Here is a 23,758-nt window from a genome sequence, read left to right on the forward strand (position 1 = left end):
ACTGAATGCCTAGAATCTATAGGTAGTTTCGAAACCACCTCTGAAATTACTAGCCATAGATTGCAAAAATTGTTATCCGAGGCTATGGCCCTATTGTCGAGAAACTTTAAAGGGTTGTTAACATAACGCTACGAAAACAATATCGCCGGACGGTAGGGCGCAGCGGCCTTTGGTAAGCTTAATCTCAAGTCCCTGAGAACACAAGACAACGAGAGCCATGGTGGTTAGAAACTCTTTTAAAGGCGGTTTTTTTTTACGGGCCGGTGCAATGTGAATTAAGAGGACGAATTGGAATTTTTGGCGCCAAGGATCTCAATTTTTCTCAGTAAATACAAAACGGATCAAAATACAACTTGGTTACCTGAAAGTTCATGATATAAACCTTATTTTGTTAGACGTAGAAACATGATTAGGTAACTTTTGTAACAGAGAAAAATATATCAAACATACCTCTTTTTAAAAAGAGATTCACATATTATGGGCGAACGGGACCGATTTAAGCCTCTTAACTTTTTTAGTAGTTGAGTATATACATACTCTTTAAAATTGTAGAAGGAATTTTTATCAAATTATCATTTCTAAATAATAAAATTACAAAACCATTTTGTCGCTTACGACTTTTAGTTATAAGCTAGCGCGCGTATTGTTATCCTCGCCCCGCTCAGACGCTCCGACCCCTTTTGGCGCCTTAGATGCGCGTGCCGGTTATGGAATTATTGTTGACCAATTCGTCGCCTTAACTAACTACAAGACGTACAGTCTTGGCCAAAAGTATTGAGCACCTTACAAAGAACAATGTCAGGTTTCGGCCCACCCAATCAACTTTTAAAACTGAATTCTCACGGACACAAAGTTCTTTACTACAACAATTTACATACAAAATACTAACTTCTTATAAAATAGTTAACTGTTATCTAGAACTTTTACAAAAAAAAAATATCATGTTAATAAGTAATTATTTTGTTTATCGAGTTCAGGTTTTTCGTTTGAATAATTTGGTTTTGAGAAGTTCAATGCAAAAGTGGAAAACATAGAAAAGCTTCTGACATTAAACTACACAAAAAACTGTAAGAATTTTCACTGTACATGAAATATTTTTATTGAGCCTAAGTTACTATGGACGTCTGACATTGTTCTTTCGCTCGATCACGGTAATTATGGGAGAAACCCGAATCTAATGTTGAAGTATTATTTTGTCGGCTATCTACAAAGATTTTAAAACAATTACTTATGCCGCAGCTGGCAATAAAACACCTGGGTGCAATAAAATGTGTCTTTTACAATTTTTGTATTTACTTTTTAGTTCGCTACCATCGCTCATTGTGACAACATCCAGTGACCTAGTGCGCCTTTGGTATTTCATTTCAAAGTTTTAAGTGTTATAGTTGCGATATGCCAAAAAGAAACGAACTTTCTTTAGAAAAACGAGTGCAGATGCAGCTTCTACATTAGCAAGGGAAATTACAAATAGAGATTTCCAAAACTCTGAAATTTTCGCGCCGATCCGTGCAATATGATTTTCAGCGATTCTCTGCTACCAGATCACATCAAAATAGACCGAGAACCGGGCGCAAACGCATCACCATAGACCGTCAGGATCGTCAGTTACTGAGAGAGTTATTAAAAAATAGGAAAAAAACATCTTCAGAGCTCGCTGCTGAGTTTTCAGAACAAATGAAGAAAACAATTTCAGCTTGAACTACTCGTAGAAGGCTTCAGGAAGCTGGTCTGAAAGGCTGTAAAGCTAGGAAGAAGCTATGGCTCTCCGAGAGCAACAAAAAAGCTAGGTACAAATGGGCCTTACAACACCGAACTTTCACCGCTGAAGATTGGTCAAATGTTGTGTGGTCAGACGAATCAAACTTTGAGGTGAGTAAGTCAATTTAATGCCCTCACAAAATAGTATAAAATGGTTTAAATTCTAAACGCATAGAGGAAGTTCTTTTTATTTCCGGAACTCAATATTTTTCTCTTTATTGCAGATTTTTGGTACACCTGGTGTGACCTTTGTGCGTCGCGGGGTAGGTGAAGAATTTAAGCCAGAGTGTGTGGTCCCAACCGTAAAACACGGCGGCGGCAGTATAATGGTCTGGGGTTGCTTGACCGATTCTGGAGTTGGCGAATTGTTCGTGTGTGAGGGCCGCATGGACTCTTCTAAGTACATAAATGTGCTAGAAACTGCGTTGCTACCTTTATTCATGAAACTTTTCGGTGACACGAACATGGATAGTGTTAAATTCCAGCAGGATAACTCGCCTTGCCACAAATCTGCCCGCACTAAGACATGGTTTCGGGAAAATAGCATAGAGCTTCTTGACTGGCCTGCCCAGTCGCCAGATCTGAACCCCATAGTACATTTATGGGGTTTATTAAAGCGTCGAGTTAGGCGCCACACAATTAACAACAGAGAATAATTGAAACGCTACCTGCGCCTAGAATGGAACGCGATTACTGCTGAAGACTGTAAAAATCTTGTTAGCTGTTTACCAAAAATATTTTTTGCTGTAATTAAGGCAAAGGGTGGACCCACAAAATATTAATTTTCAATAAATAATTAATTAAAAAACGTTTTCTTTTATTTCTATTTGATACTCCGCATAAAACTGAAAGATGTCATGGGTGCTCAATACTTTTGGCCAAGGCTGTATTTCAGTAATTATTATCCGATGTGATGGCCCTATTTTAAAGGTTGTTAAACATAACGCTGGGATCCTTGGATGACGACTAAAACGATATGGCCTTACTGTCGGGCGCAGCCCAGCGTAATCTCGGGTTCCCCGGAAACAAGAGACAACAAGAGCTATGGTGGTTGGGAAGTCTCTGATCGGCGAGATTTTTAATGGTTTAGTGTAAATTGAATATTTCATACAAAAAGATCTGAAATCGGGTATATAATACATTACCGCTTTAGTCCTACTGTCATTAAATGTGGCCAACGCTTTATCCCCCAACTTAACCCCCAATGACAATTCTAGTTAGAGACAAACTAAGCTCTCAAATCTACGAGGACACATCGTGATAAACTAGATTTGCGTAATCTAACCTATAGACGGACACTGGCGTCAGTTTCATTTATCATATGTCGTGGTCCATTTCTCTACGATCGTATTATCTACCACAATTGACACGGACGCCATACGAATCCTAATCTATTGAGCTTTACAGTAATGCTTAACTTTTTTAGTCACACGTTTACGAAAGAATATTTTGTACATTTATGTGATCATTTTAGAATCGTTTACCGGTAATATAAAATACTAGCCGTTTTCCCGCGGTTTCTAATGGTAGAAGACAACAAAAAGAATATTTAAAATCGTTTCAGTAGTTTTTGAGTTTATCCATTACAAACCAAACAAACAAACAAAGTTTTCCTCTTTATTATATTAGTATAGAGAAAGGAAAAAAATGGTTCCTATTTAGGCTTCAGAGGACCATCTCATTTGCACCAATCAGGATATGTATATTTAACAAAAGTTTTATTAATATTATTTACTTTGAACGAAAACGATTTTTGACTTGGATACATCACGGTTCGGTTCTTTACCCTCTAGGCCACCACATCGAACTTTCCATGCCCAAAGTAACCTTAAATATTTTATGAGATACAAATAAACTTGAACTTAGTAGCAATTTCTAAAAGTAGCTTCCAATGGAAAAGGATACTATTATTGCTTTCATACTATTGTCAATATCTAATTAAGTATTTCCATACTCACGCTATTAATCGTTTCTAACTTTAGACTGATGATAACATATTTAGAAATGTCCAAATACTGGTATAGTATAATTATTAATTCATGATTGTTTATGACATCTTTATAAATAGAAAGTCGTTTCTTGTACACATACATATAATGAATATACTATCTATGAATAAAAACGACAGAAGTATGGTAAATTGAGATAGAAGAATTGTGAGAAAGAATTGAGTAGGTAAGCTATATGTAGTGTTAACTTTATCCACAAAATCACCACATTGAAGTATTCTCTCTCATTTAAAAGTAAAATAAATGTTTTACTTAACAAAACTATTGGAAACACATTCAACCTGAATAGAGATGACAAAACATAGTTCATTTTGCACAGAAATTCAGCTAACAGTCATTACTTTCAATTTTAATGCTTAATTTCAGTTATTTGGGAACAGTGATACAAATATTAGCAGTATTAAATATCAATCCTGGAAGTTTAGTTTATATAATAATAATAAAATCAATGTGAAAATTAACAGCACATAAATGAAATAGCACTTTTTCACGACAATATTAACAAACTTCAGGACCTCCCACCACTTCTTCAGTGTTATGGCTGGGAAGAATTTGTATATTACCTATTTAATAGGAAGACAATGACAATTATATGGGAATTAAATTTAAACCTACTTTTGATATATAAATCACATTCTGATCTGGGAAAGAGTTTGCTTAACTAAGTACAAGTTACTTAAGTGATCACTCTTTTAAGTTATGATAGGTGCGTAAGAAGTAGAAGCAGCATATAAATGAGTAATATAGAAAACATATTTAAACTTTTGTAAGTTTGGAGCATAAAAATTCATGTTTCATGTGGATACTATCAGAATAAAGCAATATTACTTCCACAAATCTTTTTTTATTGTTTGAGCCACATCTATGATACTAATACTATAGAGCTGAAGAGTTTGTTTGCTTGTACACACTAAGCTCAGGAACTATTGGGGTCATTTTAATTCTTACAGTATTGGAAAGCCCATTTATTGAGGAAGATTATACTCTACTTACTATCCCGGCTAATGAAAGAAGCTACTATTTTTTTTGCTAAGGCAAACTCAAAAGCTTAATTGAAACTAAGCTTATTAGATAAGCCCTTTTGTGTGTTGTTTATAGCGTTGTGTCCCAGTAATGATCAAACTTCCCAGCGGTATACTACAACTGAATTATTTTATGAATAACATATTCAAGTGAATTTTCTAACAGTGATGGGTGAAGTCTCTACATAATTCACTATACTATAAAGATTTAAAACATGGTTATGAAAAATCTGCTTTTGAGAACTGAATAATTATACAGTTCACTCAAACTTTTGGCTTTTAGTTACTACAATTTATCCTATAATTGGGGGTAATTAACCTTATTTAATGTATCTGCAGCTTTCCGAGTTCATAACTCAAAAATTCATTAGAAAAATTGTGGTCCAGTAAGCATTTGCTACTTATAACTGAAGCACTGTTCGACCAATTTTCTGCAAACTTCACATAACCTATCTACAAACAGTCCAAACAAAGCCTAATATTTGGTTTGGATAGGTGAGCTCATTCTTGCTTATAAAATACAACGAAAAATGGCATATATTTTTACATACATATAAGATGAAAGTGCCGACAAAGTGATAATCTGGTAAATATTGAAGTTTAGTAAATGTTTGAAATCACAGCGGCTATACCTCTGTTTCAATTTTAGGGTCAGGTGGAAATAGCTGTGTAGGTTTACAAAAATCCTTCACAAATCTGGGATTTGTAAACTATACCCCGGTGGTCATCATGATCTGCCTAGCCTTTTTACCAACTATATTGTGGCCGGTTTTCAGTCTGACCAGCATGCAGCTGATCTGAGGCCTAAATGTCTGTCCTGCGGCTGATCTTTCTCAAGTTCTGTTGGATGGCTATTCCATAGTCCAAACATACTATGTGAGTGAGTGTTTAACGAGGTTTGTGTCAAAATCAAATGTTTTTATTTAAAAAAGGCCTTCACAGTCTCATATGAAACGTCACACTAGTTAAACAAAAAACATTTGTTTGTTCTCATGAACCCTAAGACCCAGGGTACAACAGTCAGGGAATAAGAGAGTGCTGTAATCTGTGTCTGCATAAATGCTTGTACATTATAATCTGTCTTCGTGCAGCTAGATTTCCTCAAGAAAAGCCACCATGGCCGAGATTCAGCCTTGACACAATTATTACATGTACTTAATATTAGTACTCAAGTTTTTCCGATTACAATAGTATGTACTTATGTCAGTTATAACTGAATATGATAGATCAATAATTGATTATAGTTCTGTAATAATTCTGAATGTTCAAATATTATGATTTTGATGCCTATGAGCAAATAAGACCCAGTTATATTACTTAATTGATGGAATATCACCAGATTTCCTTACAATTGAAATTCACACAGAAATTATTTACTTATGAATTGTTCTGATCTTCCCTTGTTATTTTCAAGATAAGAATTGATTTTCTCACAAAAAAAGAAACAATAGCAGCTTACAATTCAAATGTTTAAGGTGTTTTGTATGTGGGTTTATGAATTTGTTGTAATATGACTGTAGTTCAGATATTTTCTGATATAAACTAGAGATTTTTTGACAAAAAATATTCCCTTTTGCTACTGATTACATTCCCTAAAGTTTGAGTGCTATATTCCCTGTTATTATTAGACTCTATTGCAAAATTATTATATTCTTGTATAAGATGTGTCAAAAATGAATGCATTAAGAAGATGGTATCTTTTGTCACCATCACAAAGGACATCACAGCTGAAATGTATCTTGTGTTGCCAGTGGCGCCATCTAGTGACCATAACCTGAAGAATGTGTATGTGTGTGTGGATTCAAGCCAGGAACAAGTGTAATTTTTGTGCCTAGACATCTATGATTATTAGCCATTCAGTCAGAGTGCTGTGGCCCAAATCAAAAGAGGTCCTAATATGGCATGTTATGTCTTTGACAATTTAACCAATTTAGATTTCCCTTGATATTGATTAGCCCAGATAAGTTTGTTATTTAATCAATTAATTAGTATAGATTTATAGGAGTATTTATGTCATTTAAGTGCTAGTGCTAATAAAATTGTAACAATTGCCCCTGGAGGCTGCAGTGCTTTGGCGTCGACCTCATTGAAGCTCTGACAAGTGTCGTGTTATTGGCCTTGTTACACAAATACACCACAAATTTTCAATTTCAGAAGTAGTTTTATAGACGCTGATAATAGTTCAGATTGATGATAATTAAAAAATATTTTTTAAAACAAAAATACGCCAGTTATAATGTAATCGTGACGTGAAAAGTCCAATTCATGTTTATTTCCTCACCGATGCAAGAGAAAATGTACAAAATATTGGGCACACAAGCAAAAAAAGCCTCTATAGCTACTATCATTATGTAGTTGGTACCATGCACGTAGCAGTAAAATATGGAGGATGCATATCCGATACCATCGAAAATCTTCCCTCAAAACGAAATGTGGACCCGTACTATGCACCAAATAGCTTTATTATGTTGTTTGTCAACGAATTATCATCATTTTTATTGATAAAAAATGCTGTAATTCAAGAAATGCTGTCAATTGCCACACGATTGTACCGCCCTATACACTGATGTTGATGTAGCATAAAATTGTACTTACGTCGCTCAAGAATGCCATATTCCCCGAAAAAAATAAATATAGATGAAGAGAGATAAAAACTAAACCGAAAATTTTCACTGATCGTATAGGATTTAGTTAAGTTTCACAATTTTTTCCACAAAACAATAACACTACGCGCAATCACTATCGGAACACCACACTGAAGTTGTTGACAACGAATCAAAACAGCCAACGTAAGGAACAAAATTAATCAATTATTTTGGAGATACTTCATGTTGCTCAGAGGAACTGTGGCCAAGAATACCATAATGCTGGTTGGAACTGGATACCAAGTTCTAAATAAACAAGTGCAATAAATAACCATTGCGTTAAAAATGAGAGTGTAATGAATGTCGAGTGTTGTCACGTATATACAAAAAACACATTTACATTTGAGAACACATTTTTAAAGGAGTTAATGTTTCTGAGCTTAACCTCCATACCCAAGCTCCTTGGTCATTTTAGTATGAGACACTTCCTAGTCGGTCAATTTATTCGATATTTTGTAAAATTGACGTTTGTGGGATATATTGAATGGGTATTATTAAAAACTGTGGAATTATTTTTAGCAACCAACAGTTTTATTGTATAATGTTGCGCAATTATATTGACCGTCTAGGGTCCTCCTTAGAGTTGGATAGCTGAAATGAACTTTAGATAAATAACTCCTTTTCTCATGTCGATCGATAGTGAACATAATTTTGGCCTTCACTTTTCAAATACACCTAAACAAAAATAATAAACATAATTTCATAATCTCCACAGCTACAAAAACCAAATGTGTCGATAATTACTTTTTGTTGTTGGCAATTGACATCCTCAATTGATAGATGTCATGACAGAATCAGACTCAGAAAATTCAGAAATTAAAATTACAATAAATGGCTAAGTACATTTATTATTTGCAGAGCGTGCGTGGGATTTCCATGTTTTGTCTAAAACGTTAGTGGAATCATGCTTAAAAATAAACATATAATGTTCTAAAAACTTAGCTAGTGTGAAAAATATTTTAAAATAAAGTTGTTTTATTGTAACAGGTACTTTTAAATATATAATGAAATCTGTTAATTTGTTTAAAAAAACATTTGCGATGGCGTTAATTTTAAGTGCAATAGTTTTTGTTTTCTTCTGGGCCAACATGGAAATTGTGAGGTAAGTATTTATTATAATAGTTTCAAATAACTTAATGTCATGGACTGTAGGCCGTATTAATTAGATATTTAATGTTACGTAGTAGCGCATTATTATCAAGGCAGTGTTTTTTTGTTTAGTTAAAGTTTGTTGTAAGAATAGTAAAGGTTTTTTAAACTTTCGTTATTTGTATGCATACCTATCTATAAATAATCGGGACTAGTAAAGTTATCGCTCTTTTATATATATTATCGCGTTTAAATCCCCATTAATTATAAATATTTGTTGTATAGCATCAGTAAATATATATTAAATTACACATATTTATAGTAAGTTCAACTCAGTCGTGCGCGCGGCCCTATGTGTGGGTAACCCTTGTACATATACAGTGACTTTGTGTGCGTGACAAGAGGTACAGTCGGGTACAAATACAGTTATTTAGGGGTTGTATACGGCTGTTTAAAGTACAGTTATTACGTAATTTAGTTTATTTATTTATAATGATTCTGTATCGCTACTTGAAAAATCAAATGATGAATTTTCGGATTCGCTACTTTCACCAATGTTAATTATAAATTCTGACTCCATGTCAAAATGGCTATAGTATTCTTCTTTTTTCTTTTGTACATGTCGACAAGTATTACCCAACATCCCTTCATCAATTTGACTTAAACGTTCATTTATGAGTTTCATTATTTCCGTCTTATTTTGGTCGACATTATGCGAAGCAATATAATTTTTTAAAATTCCCCACACATTTTGTTTCCATTATTATACTAAATTATAGGTCTTTTACATTCTTAGTCCACACATTTATTTATTGTCCGCGTACCCCGAGCTAGAAAATATGTAAGGAGTATTTAATTCATCTTAGATATTTCACTTCATTTATTTCTTAGATACTGTCAATGTCAATTTGAAAAGCCGTATGAGAAAATAATGATAAACTGTAAAATGTAATAATAAAAAGCTTTGAATGTTGTTTCATTTTTTTGAAACGCTACCTGACTCCTTAAAACATTTTCTCCGTGAAGAACTAGACATTTTCGTAAACGACTGTACCCATAACAAAAGCGATGAGAACACGTCATGCTCGGACGACGTCACTGTCACACGAATGAAAGTTGTATATTTACAAGCCGACGCACACATAGGGCCGCGCGCAAATCTGAGTTGAACTATCTATAATTAATTTACATAACATACAAATCTCACATAGATTACTTAAGTTCAGGACAAACTAGAGCTATGGATTAATTATATTTTCCATATACTTTTTAATCATTATATCGTAAATTTTAATTATGTGCCATGTATGCTTAAAAAGAAACAAAGTGAAATTAGAAGTCCATCTCCTTTAACTTAACTCATTAAACATTTACTGCAGTACAAACATTTTTGTAAATATTTTCTATTGTTAGGCTATAAACTGGAAGACCTTTATTTTATTCATCCCTCAAATATGGAAACTTGTAACTAACAGACTAACATTAAATTCATTTTTTTTTTTTTATTAAAACCTATACAATTTCCCACTGCAGGTGTAACAAAAATAAATAATGATTCATTCCTATGAGGAAAAATATAAAAATTAAGCTTAATGAGCATAATGCTGGTGAATATGAAATATGAATGTACTTGATTTTACATTGTTTACCTATGTACCACAATCATCATCCTCCGAGCCCTTTCCCAATCATGTTGGGGTCGGCTTCCAGTCTAACCGGATTCAGCTGAGTACCAGTGCTTTACAAGAAGCGACTGCCTATCTGACCTCCTCAACCCAGTTACCCGGGCAACCCGATACCCCTTGGTTAGACTGGTGTCAGACTTACTGGCTTCTGACTACCTGTAACGACTGCCAAGGATGTTCAGTGACAGTCGGGACCTACAGTTTAACGTGCCATCCGAAACACAGTCCATGGTGTCTAAGATATACTTAGAAAGTACATACAAACTTAGAAAAATTGCATTGGTACTTGCCTGACCTGGGATCGAACCCGCGCCCTCATACTTGAGAGGTTGGTCCTTTACCCACTAGGCCACCACGACTCCACTAGGCCACCACAACTCCACTAGGCCACCACGACACCACCATGTACCACAGTAAAGAATATTTATATTTGTATTTGATGAGATCTTATAAAATTTTGTATCAAATTGAATATTAAATTCCTTATTTGAGACCAGTTTATTGATTTTGTATGCGGTACAGAATACAATATAGAATACTTATGTAGGTATTTCATTTTAAATAGATAGATATAGGTACTCTATTAGGTACACATTTTCTTTTGATTTTTCATCTTACAACTAATAAAAGCAAAGTGAAAAAAAGTGTTTTTGTTTAAAATAGATAAAAATCCAGTTTATACATATAACAGAAATATTGTTAATTTTCATTACATGAATCTTATTTTTGTTTTAGCTTATTTCTTATCTATTTATTTTTATTTTAGTATATAACAGTTTAATTTTTAATTATAGTTTCAGTTTGTCTAGATAATGAGCAGATAGTGAGTCATAGCACAGTGAGCCATTGGAAGCAAAAGCATTTTTTTACAATCTATTCATAGTTTTTGTAGTTCCATGGAGTGTTGAATTTGATTATCTATTTATTTAGGATTGCCAACAGGATGAACACGATTACATGAGTTAAGTAATTTCACATAAATCATAATGAAAACAGAAATACAAACAAACTTATAGTTATTATCATGTCTTTGTGCCTCTTCCTGTTTATTACCCTGTTTTGTCTGATGTACTCCAAACACATTAAAACAGTTGTAATTGTTAATTACTACACTACTTTAATCTTATCATGGACATAAAAAAGAAACATCATTGTCAATATTGTCATGTACCTACTTCAAAAGTGGTTATTCCATAGCCAAAATAAGATAAAATTTTCCCTATTGCATATTATGTTAGCAATTATTATCTAATAAGCTTATTATAAAATACATGATTGTTGTCTAGCCCGATTAGTCACAGGTGGCAGTGACTAATCAAATCTTAACTATTGCTAATTTATTTTCCTCTTAATAATGTACTGTACTTATTTTCTTAGATATGAATCATCATCATCTATCATCATTTTTGGCAGTTACGAGTAATCAGAAACCAGAAAGTCTGACAACTAGTCTTACTTATTGGGTTGCCCGGGTAGCTGGGTTGAGGAGGTCAGATAGGCTACCACTCCATGTGAAACACTGGTTGTTACTGGTAGACCGAAGCCGACCCATACATAATTGAGAGAAAGGCTAGACAGATGATGTGATATTTCGCTGGATTGGAAATTTTACTACTCTCATAAAATATTATTTATTTGTCTTGTCAGAGTTATTTTTTTTTTACTTCAAAAAATCCTATCACAGCTCTTTCGAAACATCAAGCCAGAGCCTGCAAGATACTCCATACAAGACACTCTTAAAAAAACAATTGTTTACAGTTTTCCCTGAGAAAGTTATACAATGCAAGTGCAAAACCACATAGATAAAATGGTACATACATACAGCATTTGGTTTTTTTTCCTGGTAGGCCTTAATTATATTTTTATAGGATTTAACTACTAACTACTGATAAGCTCTGATTAATTGTTAAACAAAGTTAATTTGATTAGGGAAAAAAGTGAATCATTTGTTACTGACTCATATTACTCTGGTGCAAAATATTTTGGAATCTTACACTTAAAAGTAGACTTAGTGACAAAATGTTTTTTCCTTTGACTCTTATAGTATGTGAGTTATCTTCTCTGATCTCTTTTCACCATTTTTCTCAAAAGCTGCTATGTTATTGAAATACATCCTTCAATTTAGCTAAAAAATTGAGTGTTTCCCTAAGAGATCTATCAGACAAGGAGCGGTCACGCGGTCAAGCGGTGAGTTTTGCGTTCTTTGTGTCATATTACGTTACATAGATATACCTACTCATACAGGAGGCATTCTGACCGCGTCGGTCAAGTAGAATAGTAGTAGAGCTCGAACGCAAAACTGACCGCTCCCTGTCTGATAGATCCCTAAATACCGAACAACTACGAGAGCTGGTCCAATTCGATGCCGATCTCTGCTTTAATAGCGAGAAAAAGCTATAAGGCCATTAAGAAAAAAAAAAACATGGGCATTATCATAATAAATGTTTTATTTTCGAAGCAACTAATAAAAAAGTAAGAAAGACGCGTTATGGTTCGAGCACATTGCAGTCTTTTTAGTTGGCTCACAGCTTGACCGGGCGCTCGATAAGTATGAAGATGTATGGGAGTATGCACATATAAACGATCAAGTATTTGCCCGGTATCAGACCGACTAACTTGGATTGAATCAAAGATTAAAAAAAAAACTGACGGCCTAGTGTTTAGTCTGCACTCCTAAAAAACTACAAAATCGGTATAGCAATCATCATGCCCGATTCCATCGACCTTGCAACAAAATCGATTGAAAGATAACAATGAAAGACCATCACCAAGTAGATCACATCTAGCGAAACTACAGGAAATTCGATGTCAAAAGTTCGATAGTACGAACGTACCAGATAATAATTTTGCGGTCGTATGCACTCACTTTTGCACATAAATGCAGTTGCCAATAACGAGAAAAATATTAAGTTTCACAGCTATTTTTTTTAAATCGAGTATCTCCTGGCTAAGTAACCAATACACGGGTCGATGGACCATGGCGCTTCCGGTCCGCGGATGGGTGACTACTGACCATCTTGTCAATCATCTTTTGTCTATAAATGGTTCACAAAAAATATATTAAAAACTGTCGTTAATTATGCAACTTCATTAATTAGCTGTACTTTATAGTAGGTAAGAGTAGGAGTTTTAATAAAATTCCACCTATCTTTTTTGTAGGTTTTATCAGCCTGCTCGGTGAAGCGCAGCTTTGTCGATACGATACTCAATTTGTTTTATTTTTTCCTTTATCCAGCCCTTGTTAGCATATTGTGACTCTTGTCATGGAATTCTATTAACCGCTTTAGATATTGCGTCATTAGCAGAGAATTTTCACGTAATACGTGCCTGTATTCATCGTAATGTTATGGCCCAGGGGATAATACGAAAATATCGCATTGAGGAAAACTTTCCTGTAAACTATGTTTGCTACCTGACGATGACTCATGTTTATCACTTGATGCGTAAAATAGCTTTTTCCTACCTATTCATGTTATAATCTACGTACCTACTACCAATGCGTTTGTGCTACATCATGTCAAGTCTACATAATCGTAGTTAGATTTTTGTCATAGTTGGCACTGCCATAATATTGTACATAAAATATTTTCGATAACATTACATAAGGCTTCAAACTATAATTTAAATAAAAAATAACCCAGTCTTTTTATTTTGGCACAGTTCCGGCGAAGCTCAAGGCATACCCTTGAAAGTAAAAAACAAACTATGTTACGAGAACTTCAAAGATGAGAGGAACCACCTGAACAAGACTTCGGACTTGAAGATGATATACTTCGTAACGCCAACGTACCCTCGACCAGCTCAGGTGCCGGAGCTCACCAGATTGGCACACACCTTGATGCATGTGCCCAGGATTCACTGGATCGTGGCTGACGACCAGCCAATATGCTCTGACATCGTTTTGGAAATACTCAAGTTAGTATCTGTTGTTTTTGTGAATTTTAAACAGTTGCTGCCTTTTATTATTTATTTATTTAAATAATGAAAACATAAATGTAACGTCTCATTCTAGGCGTTCAGGTCTGCCATACACCCACATTTCAAGCCCAAAGCCTTTTGCGTACAAAGAAAAGAACTTTCCCCGAGGAGTGTCCAACCGCCGTGCAGCTTTGGGCTGGCTCAGAGACAATGTGCGCGAGGGAGTTCTGTACTTCGGTGATGATGATAATACAATTGACCTCAAACTCTTTGATGAAATACGGCAGACGAAGAAGGTTTCTATGTTCCCTGTCGGCCTGATTGGAAGCTATGGGGTTTCTACGCCTATTGTTAAAGATGGAAAGGTTGGTAAAATTTTCTTATTTTTGTCAATTTAGTTTTTTGCCTGCGTATTAGAATTTTCGAACATTTTTTACAGTCCAAATTCACGGAGCTTTTTTGCAAGTTATCTGCGATTTTGTGTTGTACTTTAGATTTAATGGGAGATTTCACTAAGCTTTGCTGCAAAAACCTGCGACTTTATTCATATTACATTTCTGAGTCATATTTATAGAATATAGAAGAGGGATGCGATTGCAGACCCTACGCGTCCCCATTTCGCGTTGTAACTTGTTACCTACTTTAAATATAGCACCTATGATATACCTGCATGCTATGCTCAATCACTGTAATGATTATTATCATTTCATCTGCCTCGCCTTTTTAATCGATGTTAATGTAGCTTTGCAGTCTGCATGCAGCTGAGTATCAACGTTTCTTGTAGAGCGACTGCCACTTATAAATTCTTGGAGATAGATCTGCACCTGACCTCTAAAACAGAATAGATCTGTATCTGTATTTAAAACTCCTGAAATAGATATCGCCGCGAGCCATTACTTCCCCTGCTATGCTACTTCAATTCAATAGGCTTAAGGACAGAGTTAAAAAATAATGATTCTGATTAGTCCGTCATTAGGTTATCAAAAAATGTTGTATACGTGTTTTTTATATTATACTTCGGCCGTTCAGAGAATGCGTTCCTGACACCTATCAGTTAGTCACGACTAGTGATGGGCACAACATAACACTGAGTTCGTTACCGTTCCTTCAAAATGAACCGCCGCATTATTTTAAGATTATTTTCGTTTTAAATTGGCGGAATCATTTGTTTTATATTTTAGTTATTTAAGTGGAAACCAAAAAAAGGTAATATTCATATAATAAAATTGTTTTATTTATTCTTTGTTACAAGTACATTGAATTGAATGTGCGAACAGAATATTAATCAGACTCCGATTTGCTTGAGGAGGTGGTGTCTTCATCATCATCTTCGCCTACATGTATAATTATATTATTATCAATAACAGAATCAATCCTGATATCTCGGTCTAACAAAAGCCGGGTAATCAAATAAAAACAGATCGAAAACACTTGAAAAACGTGGTCTATGCGCACGAAACGACAACGGACGACTGTTTTAGCGTCACAAAATGGCGGCCCATAACGCCATTTGGGGTTACCATTTTTAATCTAAGTATAAAAATGCGGTTTGGTCATAGTTTTATTTTTATATTTCATAAAAGTTATAATTAAGTCTTATAGTCCATTATTTTCCAATTCTTAAAAAGAAAATCAAAACGTATTATTTTATATTATAACTGTATAAGAACAGATTACGATACTTGCCTGTTATTTTTAGCACAGCACTACAAAATATAAACCGCTGACATAACCTTGTAATAGCGCAGTATAGATTTAGAAAAATATTGTTTACCAAGTTATTTGACACTCAGTTTGGCACAAAATTATAACATTCATTGATTATTGATATAATAATGTTGTTTTAATGCTCCTCAATTGTTAAAACGGTAAACAACCAGCAAAAATATTTTTATCGTAACTGCAACGCCATTGCAAAGTTACGTCGTCAGTTCAATCGCGACGTGTCAGGAACGCATTCTCTGAATGGCCGAACTATAATAAAGCATTATATAAAGACTGTGGGTGACATCGCAAATGTCACTTTTATGTAAAATTTGTACTTTAAAAGAGTAAGCATTATATCTTCGTTGTTTTTTTGTGAGGAAAAATACGTGTCCATTATTTTATCTAAAAGACGGACTCATTATTTTTTTCATTCACCATGGCTGTTATTTAATTCAGTTGACCTACTCCATTGTTTTTGACTTGCTATAATTGTTGCGTGTGTCAAGTGGGTTGGTCGACCCTTGAGGAAAAATTATAAATTCAAATGTCTTATGGCGTTGTAATCTATTGTGTAAAAATATGTATTACACATAATATAAGGTAGTAAACAAGAATAATTATAATAAGTCTCTATAATTAAGTATTTAGTTTGGATAATAAAGTATGATATGTCATATTAAACTATTGGCTCGTATAAGGCTACCATTTTGTTACAAAAAATTTGGTAAATAAAGAACCGTTCGACCGATTTTGTGCAAATCCAAACTAATATTATAAATGCGAAAGTAACTCTCTGTCTGTCTGTCTGTCTGTCTTTTCTTCACGCCTAAACTACTGAACCGATTTGTGTGAAATTTGGTACGGACATAGTTTGAAACTTGAGAAAGGACATAGGATAGTTTTTACTACAAAAAAAAAAAAAAAATTCCGGACATATAGCGCCATCTATTGGTCAAATCAAAAATCCGCTGGTAGTCACTATTCCACGCGAACGAAGTTGCGGGCAAAAGCTAGTTACACATAAACCAACTTCTCAATAGTCTAAACAAAGCCAAAATATTTGGTTTGGACGGATGAGACCGTCCTTGAGTTATAAAATTACAACGAAAAGTGGCAATAATTTTTACATATGTATGAAGATGTTTTTTATTACACAACTTTGGAAATAATTTTGTTATCTGAAAATAAGTGCTGATCTATTGTTTGTCTCAGAATCTGCTTCAGGTGTATAAGCGCTTATATTAATATCAATAGCAGGTAATTAACAATTAATAGTTAGTCATTAAAAACTAGGTAACTATGAGAAACGAAGTGTTTATAAATATACGTAGCCAAATTAAAAAAGCATTTATTTTAAGTAGGCTGAAAAATAGCACTTTTCAAACGTCAAAATTACATGATATCCCCAAAACGCCCGCCCCTCACCATCCTAAGTTATTTCTGAGAAGTGGCGTAAAACGTCTATCAAAAGTATATAATTATTGTATAACATACTGGTTTTTCTTTTCAATTACCTCTAGGTAATTTTTATCTACTTACAATTAGCATTCAGCACAAGCCTTACAAATATTTAGGAATCATTCTGAATGACTTGAATTTCATACATTATTGAATACTGATAAATGCTTCTGTATAGTAACTGTGCGATTTTTAAATTATTTTGCTAATTGTCGTATTGTTATCTGCTTTGCGAATTACGTAATACCTAATATAATTACACGAGTGTCCTTTATAAAGGAGATTGCCCGTTTTGTAAGGGAAGTTGGGTCCCAGTGAAAAATGTTTGTGCCCTGAAGATTTTTATTTTAACTAATAGGAAAAACATTGCATTTTCATAATCAGAAACCTTTTTTCATTTATTCACCCTGGTTCAAGAGATATCATTATTTTTCTGTTTTAAGAATATAGGTTATAATTAGAAATTGACATGGACTATAGATCACTATGAGCATAGAAATATGTACTGTAAATAGCAGTACCATGGAATTATGTCTCTATTTATGCATAAAGTAATGGAATTGTTATTATGTGTTTCCCGCGGTTACACCCGCGTCCCCGGGAACACCTTTCCATACCCGGATAAATTATAGCCTACCTAATCAAATCTTTCCTCTTTATAATATTAGTATAGACTCATAATTACCGTTATTGATAGTTATTATTATTTTAGTAATATCAAGGGAAATAAAAAAAAAACAAAACATGAATAAACTATTTATTCTTCATAAAATATTTCGTCCAAAGATTGAGCTGGAGCACTCACATTGTTGAAGCGGCCCCAGCTTAAATACCACAATACTGTCATAGTATGAGCACAACACCCTACCGTACGGTTACCCACTAGACAGTTACAATAGTAAGCAATGATACTTTCTAAAGAATTTGCCCGATCTTCATCTCTACTTATCAACAAATAAGAGTAATATGTTTTATGGCTCACATGGCGGGACTTAATTCTAGTCCTAATTAAATAATTATTTTGACCCAATATTAAGGGCAAATCCTCTTCCAAGACATCATTGCTTACTTCAACATTATAAGTACCATTACTTCTTATGTGCTCCCCATAATAGGATCTAGCCTGTTTTAATTGGTAAGATCCCAATGCAAATCTTCTTAAATCATCTAAAGTTAATCTTGGAAAATGATCTAAATGGGGAGCATTGCTGTCTATGTTTTGGAAAACCGTACGTCTCCTATTGATGTTATCCCTTCGAATAAATTCCCCCAAATAATTACTACTGTTTAATCTCGCCTGAGCAATTTGCACATACTCTGCAGCGTCAGGTCTATCTTCAATTGTTGGGTGGAATTTATTCAAAAGGGCACAAACAATTTTAAAATCATCCATAAGGTGTGTTGATGCTCTGTTAAAATATTCTTGTCGAAACAGTTTGTAGTCTCTTTTGATGCGACCATTTACAATTTCAACTACCCATCTACACATAGTCACACACCTAGACTTGTTTGCTTGGTCAGTGGTCAATTGAAATTCACCTTCCAATAATGACTCAGGCATGTATGTTTTATAATTATAGCTTTGGAGTTCAGGGATCACGTCTCTAAATCCCCTATCCAATATAAAGACATCCCCCTGTCTAAAAAATGAGCGCATTGGACCACTTTCATTACGAAATAGATCACTCATGATTGTCGAGTCATTTTTTGTTGCTTCATATGGTCCAATGCACTCTAAAATATATCCATCACAACATGTGATTAAAAAGGGTTTAACCAAATTATTATATTTGTGTAGACTTTATGTCTGTTTCTGATATTTGTAGTTACTACTACTCTGTACATAAACATATGTACCATCACATATGACAATAGCAGGTTTAGAATCTGGAGCCATGCTACTGTCTCCGAATAGACCTTCAGGAATAGTCCTGTTACGTGAGGCCACATTTTGTATATTAGTGTGATTAACTCCCAAATGCATTGGTACAAAATGTTCTTTTAAACATTCCCTAACAATGTTCATTTTTTTTTCTAATGTAGATCGTGGCAATTGAAAAAGAGTTGCCAGTCTTTGGTTGCTGTCCCCTGTCCTAAGTTTAACAAGAAATGTGCTTAATGCAAGGCTAGGATTTCTAACCTTATTATGTAAAGTAGGAAGGCTATTTAATATTTCATTAAACTGCATCTCTGTAAGTCCCAGCCAATAATGGCGTAAATGTGCATCCATTGCTGCAATATTATTAAAATCTAAACTTCTTTGAGAAGCTCTTTCCAGTATGGAAAATATATCATCAACTTGAAAGCTAGTAAAGTCATTTAGGTTGGTAGTCAGTTCATCCCACTGATTGCTATATAAATGGTGATGACAGATTCTAGCATTTAAAGGTATATATATATTGTACTGCAATAACAACAGTTCCTTTATAGTCATAGGTACTAAAAGACGTTCATCATTATCACAGCCTACAAACATACAGTGACGAGAAGCTGCAGCAACTCGTTTATACTTTTGTGAGTTAATCTTAGATTGAACTCGTAATGCTTGTTGTGGTTGAGATGTTGGAGCTGGCATTGGAGGTGGTTCAGGTATCTCGGGGTCTTCTAATGAAGATAGAGCTGCATCCATGACCCTTGCAGGTCTGTTTGAATCTTGAACCTCCAAACGTCTCGTCTCCCGAGTTGCTGCTAACCAGCAAGGAATGCACACTTTTTGTAAATGTGGAACCTAAAATGAAATAGTTGGTATTAGTGAATATCAGAATAGGTACCAAACCCTATATTGTTATTGTGCAAGCATATGAATAAAAATAGCATCAATTAGAAATAAACTATGCAGCATTTTTTCTGAAACATTATTTAGAAAATGTTAAACACAATTGCAGGGTATGAGATCTCAGGTTCAGTTCCAGGATTGGGTTTCTGGGTATTTCCATTAAGATTTCATGAGTAGTAACCAGAAGAGCCTGGAATACTGGGTTTGTGCCTGGTTGATTGCATGGTCTCACCGTTATTACTTAGAACATAACTGACAAAATGTATTGTGTACTGTTAGGTACACCTCTGCCTAATCGTCGTCACGCTTGTGATTGGGGATTATAGGCGTGATGATACAGAATGTTATTAAATAATACTCACCAGATGTGCTAAAGTCCATCTTAAAATCATGCTACGTTGTGGACAGTCTAACTCAACTCTGTGGGTTCTCCGACTTGCAACAGAGATACCACATCCATAACAAACATTTAAGTGACCATATGCAGGTGATATATCCTCGTGGGATCCAGTTATATTTGACAATATCCTTTCTTGCAACAGCAAATAACATTCAATACATAGGATATCATCTGACGTTACCTGGAAAAGATTATATTCTATACTATTCTATATTTATAACTGCTTAAACTTGTAAATACATAAACTCTCATAAAGAACTAAGTTTACAGTGCTAAGTTTACTCTAATCAAATGTTATTTTGAGTTTGCATAATGCATTTAACCACTATATTTATATTGTCCACAATAATTATTATTGTTTATGCACACGATAACTTACAGGTGTAGGCGTTGTCCAAGTTCGTAGAAGAACTGTCATTTGCTCGTTCAACTCCTCAACTGTATACCGGCGTAAATTAGACGCTAGTAAAAGGGAACAGTTAATACAGCGTCGGTAAGACAGGCGGTGTGCCCGACTTCTGGCTGGGGTAGACATAGTTCTGACAAAAACAGTTCGGGAGTTCAATATCACACAAGGATTTCACTAAGAGTCAAATTGTTCTCCAAGAATAGCACTTTATCTCACAAAGAACAGCACAAACAAGAGTCAAGCACTTAGAGTCAATATCTCACAAAGAGGAGTCAATTATCTCACAAAACATAAAGTAAGTACGCGAGGAACTTATTAGCTCAACTCGGTGGTAGCAGAAAGGCACGTATCGTAAATAATAACTAAGTAAATACGGAATTCAAAACTCAACGTATTATACAAAGCAATCACGAACACACAACGAACGAAGTACGAACGTCAAAGTGATGTGACATGCGCAAGTAAATGTTGCCAGAGCAATTATATTTAATCATTAATAAATCGATTTAAGTTTTTAAATTACGTAAGGCTTTTATTTTAATTTAAAATCGCTCTTATCTTATCTATCTTATCTTATCTGTTCAACAATATAGACTTATCATGAATATAGTTAGAATAATAATTAAAAATAATTGTATTTTTTTATTTTTAATAACTGTTTTGTTTTGATATCGATTACTCTATTGATTAAAATACGTAATTTTCAATAGTTATTTGATATCTGGCAACTTTTTTTTGTTTACCAATCAAACGGATGTCGACGTAATGTTTAACTATTAATTAATTTTAACTTTATTCCCAGGGTGAAAGAAATTGTATAAAAAATAATTTGGAAACAAAAAAATAAACAATATTTTTAGGTTATTATTCCATTCAGGCACACGATACCACAAAAGGGACCTGCCCCGTGGCAATCTCCTTTATTTCTCTATAATTGTAATGGAAGAACAATCACTCATTATTCTATTCTCTTTTTAACACTATTTAATTGTACTATTGTGCTACTTTCTATGTTATAATAGATCTTCTCTTCAAAATTCCAGGTTGTGGCATTCTTCGACTCGTGGCACGGCTCCCGTACATACCCAGTTGACATGGCAGGCTTCGCAATCAACATAGAGTACCTAAAACCCTCTGCTTCTATGCCGTACATCGCTGGCCACGAAGAAGATAGGTTCCTGGTAAGCCTCGGCCTCACCCTCAATGACATTGAACCCCTAGCTTCAAACTGCTCCAAGGTCTTAGTCTGGCACACCAAAACAGCACCTTACAAAAAACCTTCGCTAAGAATTGATGTCGACCAAATCGATATAACATCCCCTAAGTACGATTATTTCGTCAATCTACTTAAAGAAACTTCTAGGTTAGGTATGGCTAGCGTTTTTCCTGATAACGGTTCAAAGACTTATATTATAAGGGATCGTAGGAAATATGAAACTTTGAGTGGGCTGTCGTAATGTGTGATTTGCACACTCGTCGTCATAATATTGAGGATACCTCGCTAGTACTTTAATGAAACCGCGTTGCGTTGTTACTGCCCTAAAAGTTTAACCGTATCTAGTGAACAAAGTAACAATATAGAAATGTTTTTTTTATTCATGTCTTAGTTAGACTTTAACTTGACTTTATTTTTAATGGTCAACACGTGAAGCCAACTTGTCGTTTTAGTTCAGTTTAATATTAAAACCTTGCTATGAAAAAAACAATATAAGATAGTACCTGCATAAAACAAGCGATAAATGATATATTTTTCGACCGTGTTGGTGTTATCATTTAGTGTCCAAATTGTATTTTTTTTTTTACACAAGAACAAACAAAAAACATGTAAGTAACTGTTGACGTAGTAATTCTAAAATAAACAACGATCTCGAAATAACTGATTATTTCAAAGACTATTAAAATTAATTCGATAGGATTATGTCTATAAGACAGTCGGTAGATCAGTTGTAGCTTAAGCATGTTAAATATTGTTGCAAAAACTAAAATTTACAAACACGTACAAAATGACTTATCTCAGTTATAAGTTTATCACAGGTTTGGGTTTCTGCAAATAATTTCCGACCAAAACGAACACGAAAATACATTAAAATGATAAGAACTTACAATTATGTAATCTACGCAATATTAGTGGCAAACTATTGTAATTGTTTATAATAGTAATTCGTTACAAATTAGCTAAACTTATATAATACATGTAACAAAAGGAAACTTGAATATATATGGCCTTACTACAAAAACTTTAACACGTGTTTTACACTTGTCTAAAAAAAATTTGGCTGCAAAATGAACCATATGTCAACGTCGTAATTTGACATTTTTTTAGACAAGGCTTAAACTGACGTTTAAAAGTTTTTGTGGTAAGACGGATAGTGTTTAAATACAGTGTGATGTTAGATAGAATTAATAAATTATTTAAGAATAAGCGATCAAGCGAAAGATTTTCTTCTGGGATTTGTAAGTAAATCCTTTATCTAAGGTCTTTAATAAGATTGATTAAAACAAGATTAGTTTGTGAAAGTCAAACTGTCTACATATTGTAATCACTGTGGCACGTTGTGATAAAAAAAGTTGTATGTAGCGTAAATATTTTCCATATAATAGTTTCAGTTCAAACAGAATTGATATATGCAACACAAGCACTGAAAAAGTAAAAATGCTGAAATTACTCTTCAAGTGTAAATACTTAACATATACAACTCTTAATAATAGATTAAAATGATCAGTTTACATGCTTAATTAATAATTATGTTGTTAACCTAAAGAAAACATTTATTTATTTATATACAGTTGAACAAAACTGTGCAATATTAAAAAAGAATGCATAATTCTGTTTACTTCAAGGTCAAACAAAATTTATGAATAATAAAACAAAATAAGAGACA

At 34.0% G+C, this 23,758-nt stretch overlaps 2 protein-coding genes and 1 long non-coding RNA gene across 4 annotated transcripts in view; 1 reads left to right on the forward strand and 2 right to left on the reverse strand.

The window, feature by feature from the left end:
* Window positions 1–7,539, reverse strand: part of LOC124645178 — a 48,592-nt gene extending 41,053 nt beyond the window's left edge. For both annotated transcript variants that reach the window (XM_047184943.1, XM_047184944.1), the window contains exon 1: window positions 7,385–7,539. The gene's annotated coding sequence lies outside the window, so the exon portion shown is untranslated. The remainder of the gene's footprint in view (window positions 1–7,384) is intronic.
* Window positions 7,540–8,202: 663 nt separating this feature from the next.
* LOC124645184 (galactosylgalactosylxylosylprotein 3-beta-glucuronosyltransferase S-like) lies at window positions 8,203–23,758 on the forward strand. The gene is made up of 4 exons (XM_047184957.1): window positions 8,203–8,536; window positions 13,869–14,123; window positions 14,221–14,491; window positions 21,920–23,758. The coding sequence occupies exons 1-4, from the start codon at window positions 8,439–8,441 to the stop codon at window positions 22,331–22,333; spliced, it is 1,038 nt and encodes a 345-aa protein (XP_047040913.1). The 5' UTR covers window positions 8,203–8,438; the 3' UTR covers window positions 22,334–23,758.
* LOC124645187 lies at window positions 19,673–21,297 on the reverse strand. Its single transcript, XR_006986173.1, has 2 exons — window positions 20,847–21,297; window positions 19,673–20,648 (listed from the first exon to the last, which is right to left on the reverse strand). It is a non-coding gene; the product is annotated as an uncharacterized LOC124645187 (long non-coding RNA).

The sequence above is a fragment of the Helicoverpa zea genome, chromosome 31, assembly GCF_022581195.2.
Source record: "Helicoverpa zea isolate HzStark_Cry1AcR chromosome 31, ilHelZeax1.1, whole genome shotgun sequence".
NCBI lineage: Eukaryota > Metazoa > Arthropoda > Insecta > Lepidoptera > Noctuidae > Helicoverpa > Helicoverpa zea.

What these genes read in the sequence shown, in the direction of transcription:
- LOC124645184 (XM_047184957.1), top strand. Translation starts at nt 8,439, where the DNA reads ATGAAATCTGTTAATTTGTTTAAAAAAACATTTGCGATGGCGTTAATT. An exon ending in ATCGTTTTGGAAATACTCAA is followed by an intron (nt 14,124 to 14,220) that starts GTTAGTATCTGT and finishes GTCTCATTCTAG; the next exon opens with GCGTTCAGGTCTGCCATACA. An exon ending in CTATTGTTAAAGATGGAAAG is followed by an intron (nt 14,492 to 21,919) that starts GTTGGTAAAATT and finishes TCAAAATTCCAG; the next exon opens with GTTGTGGCATTCTTCGACTC.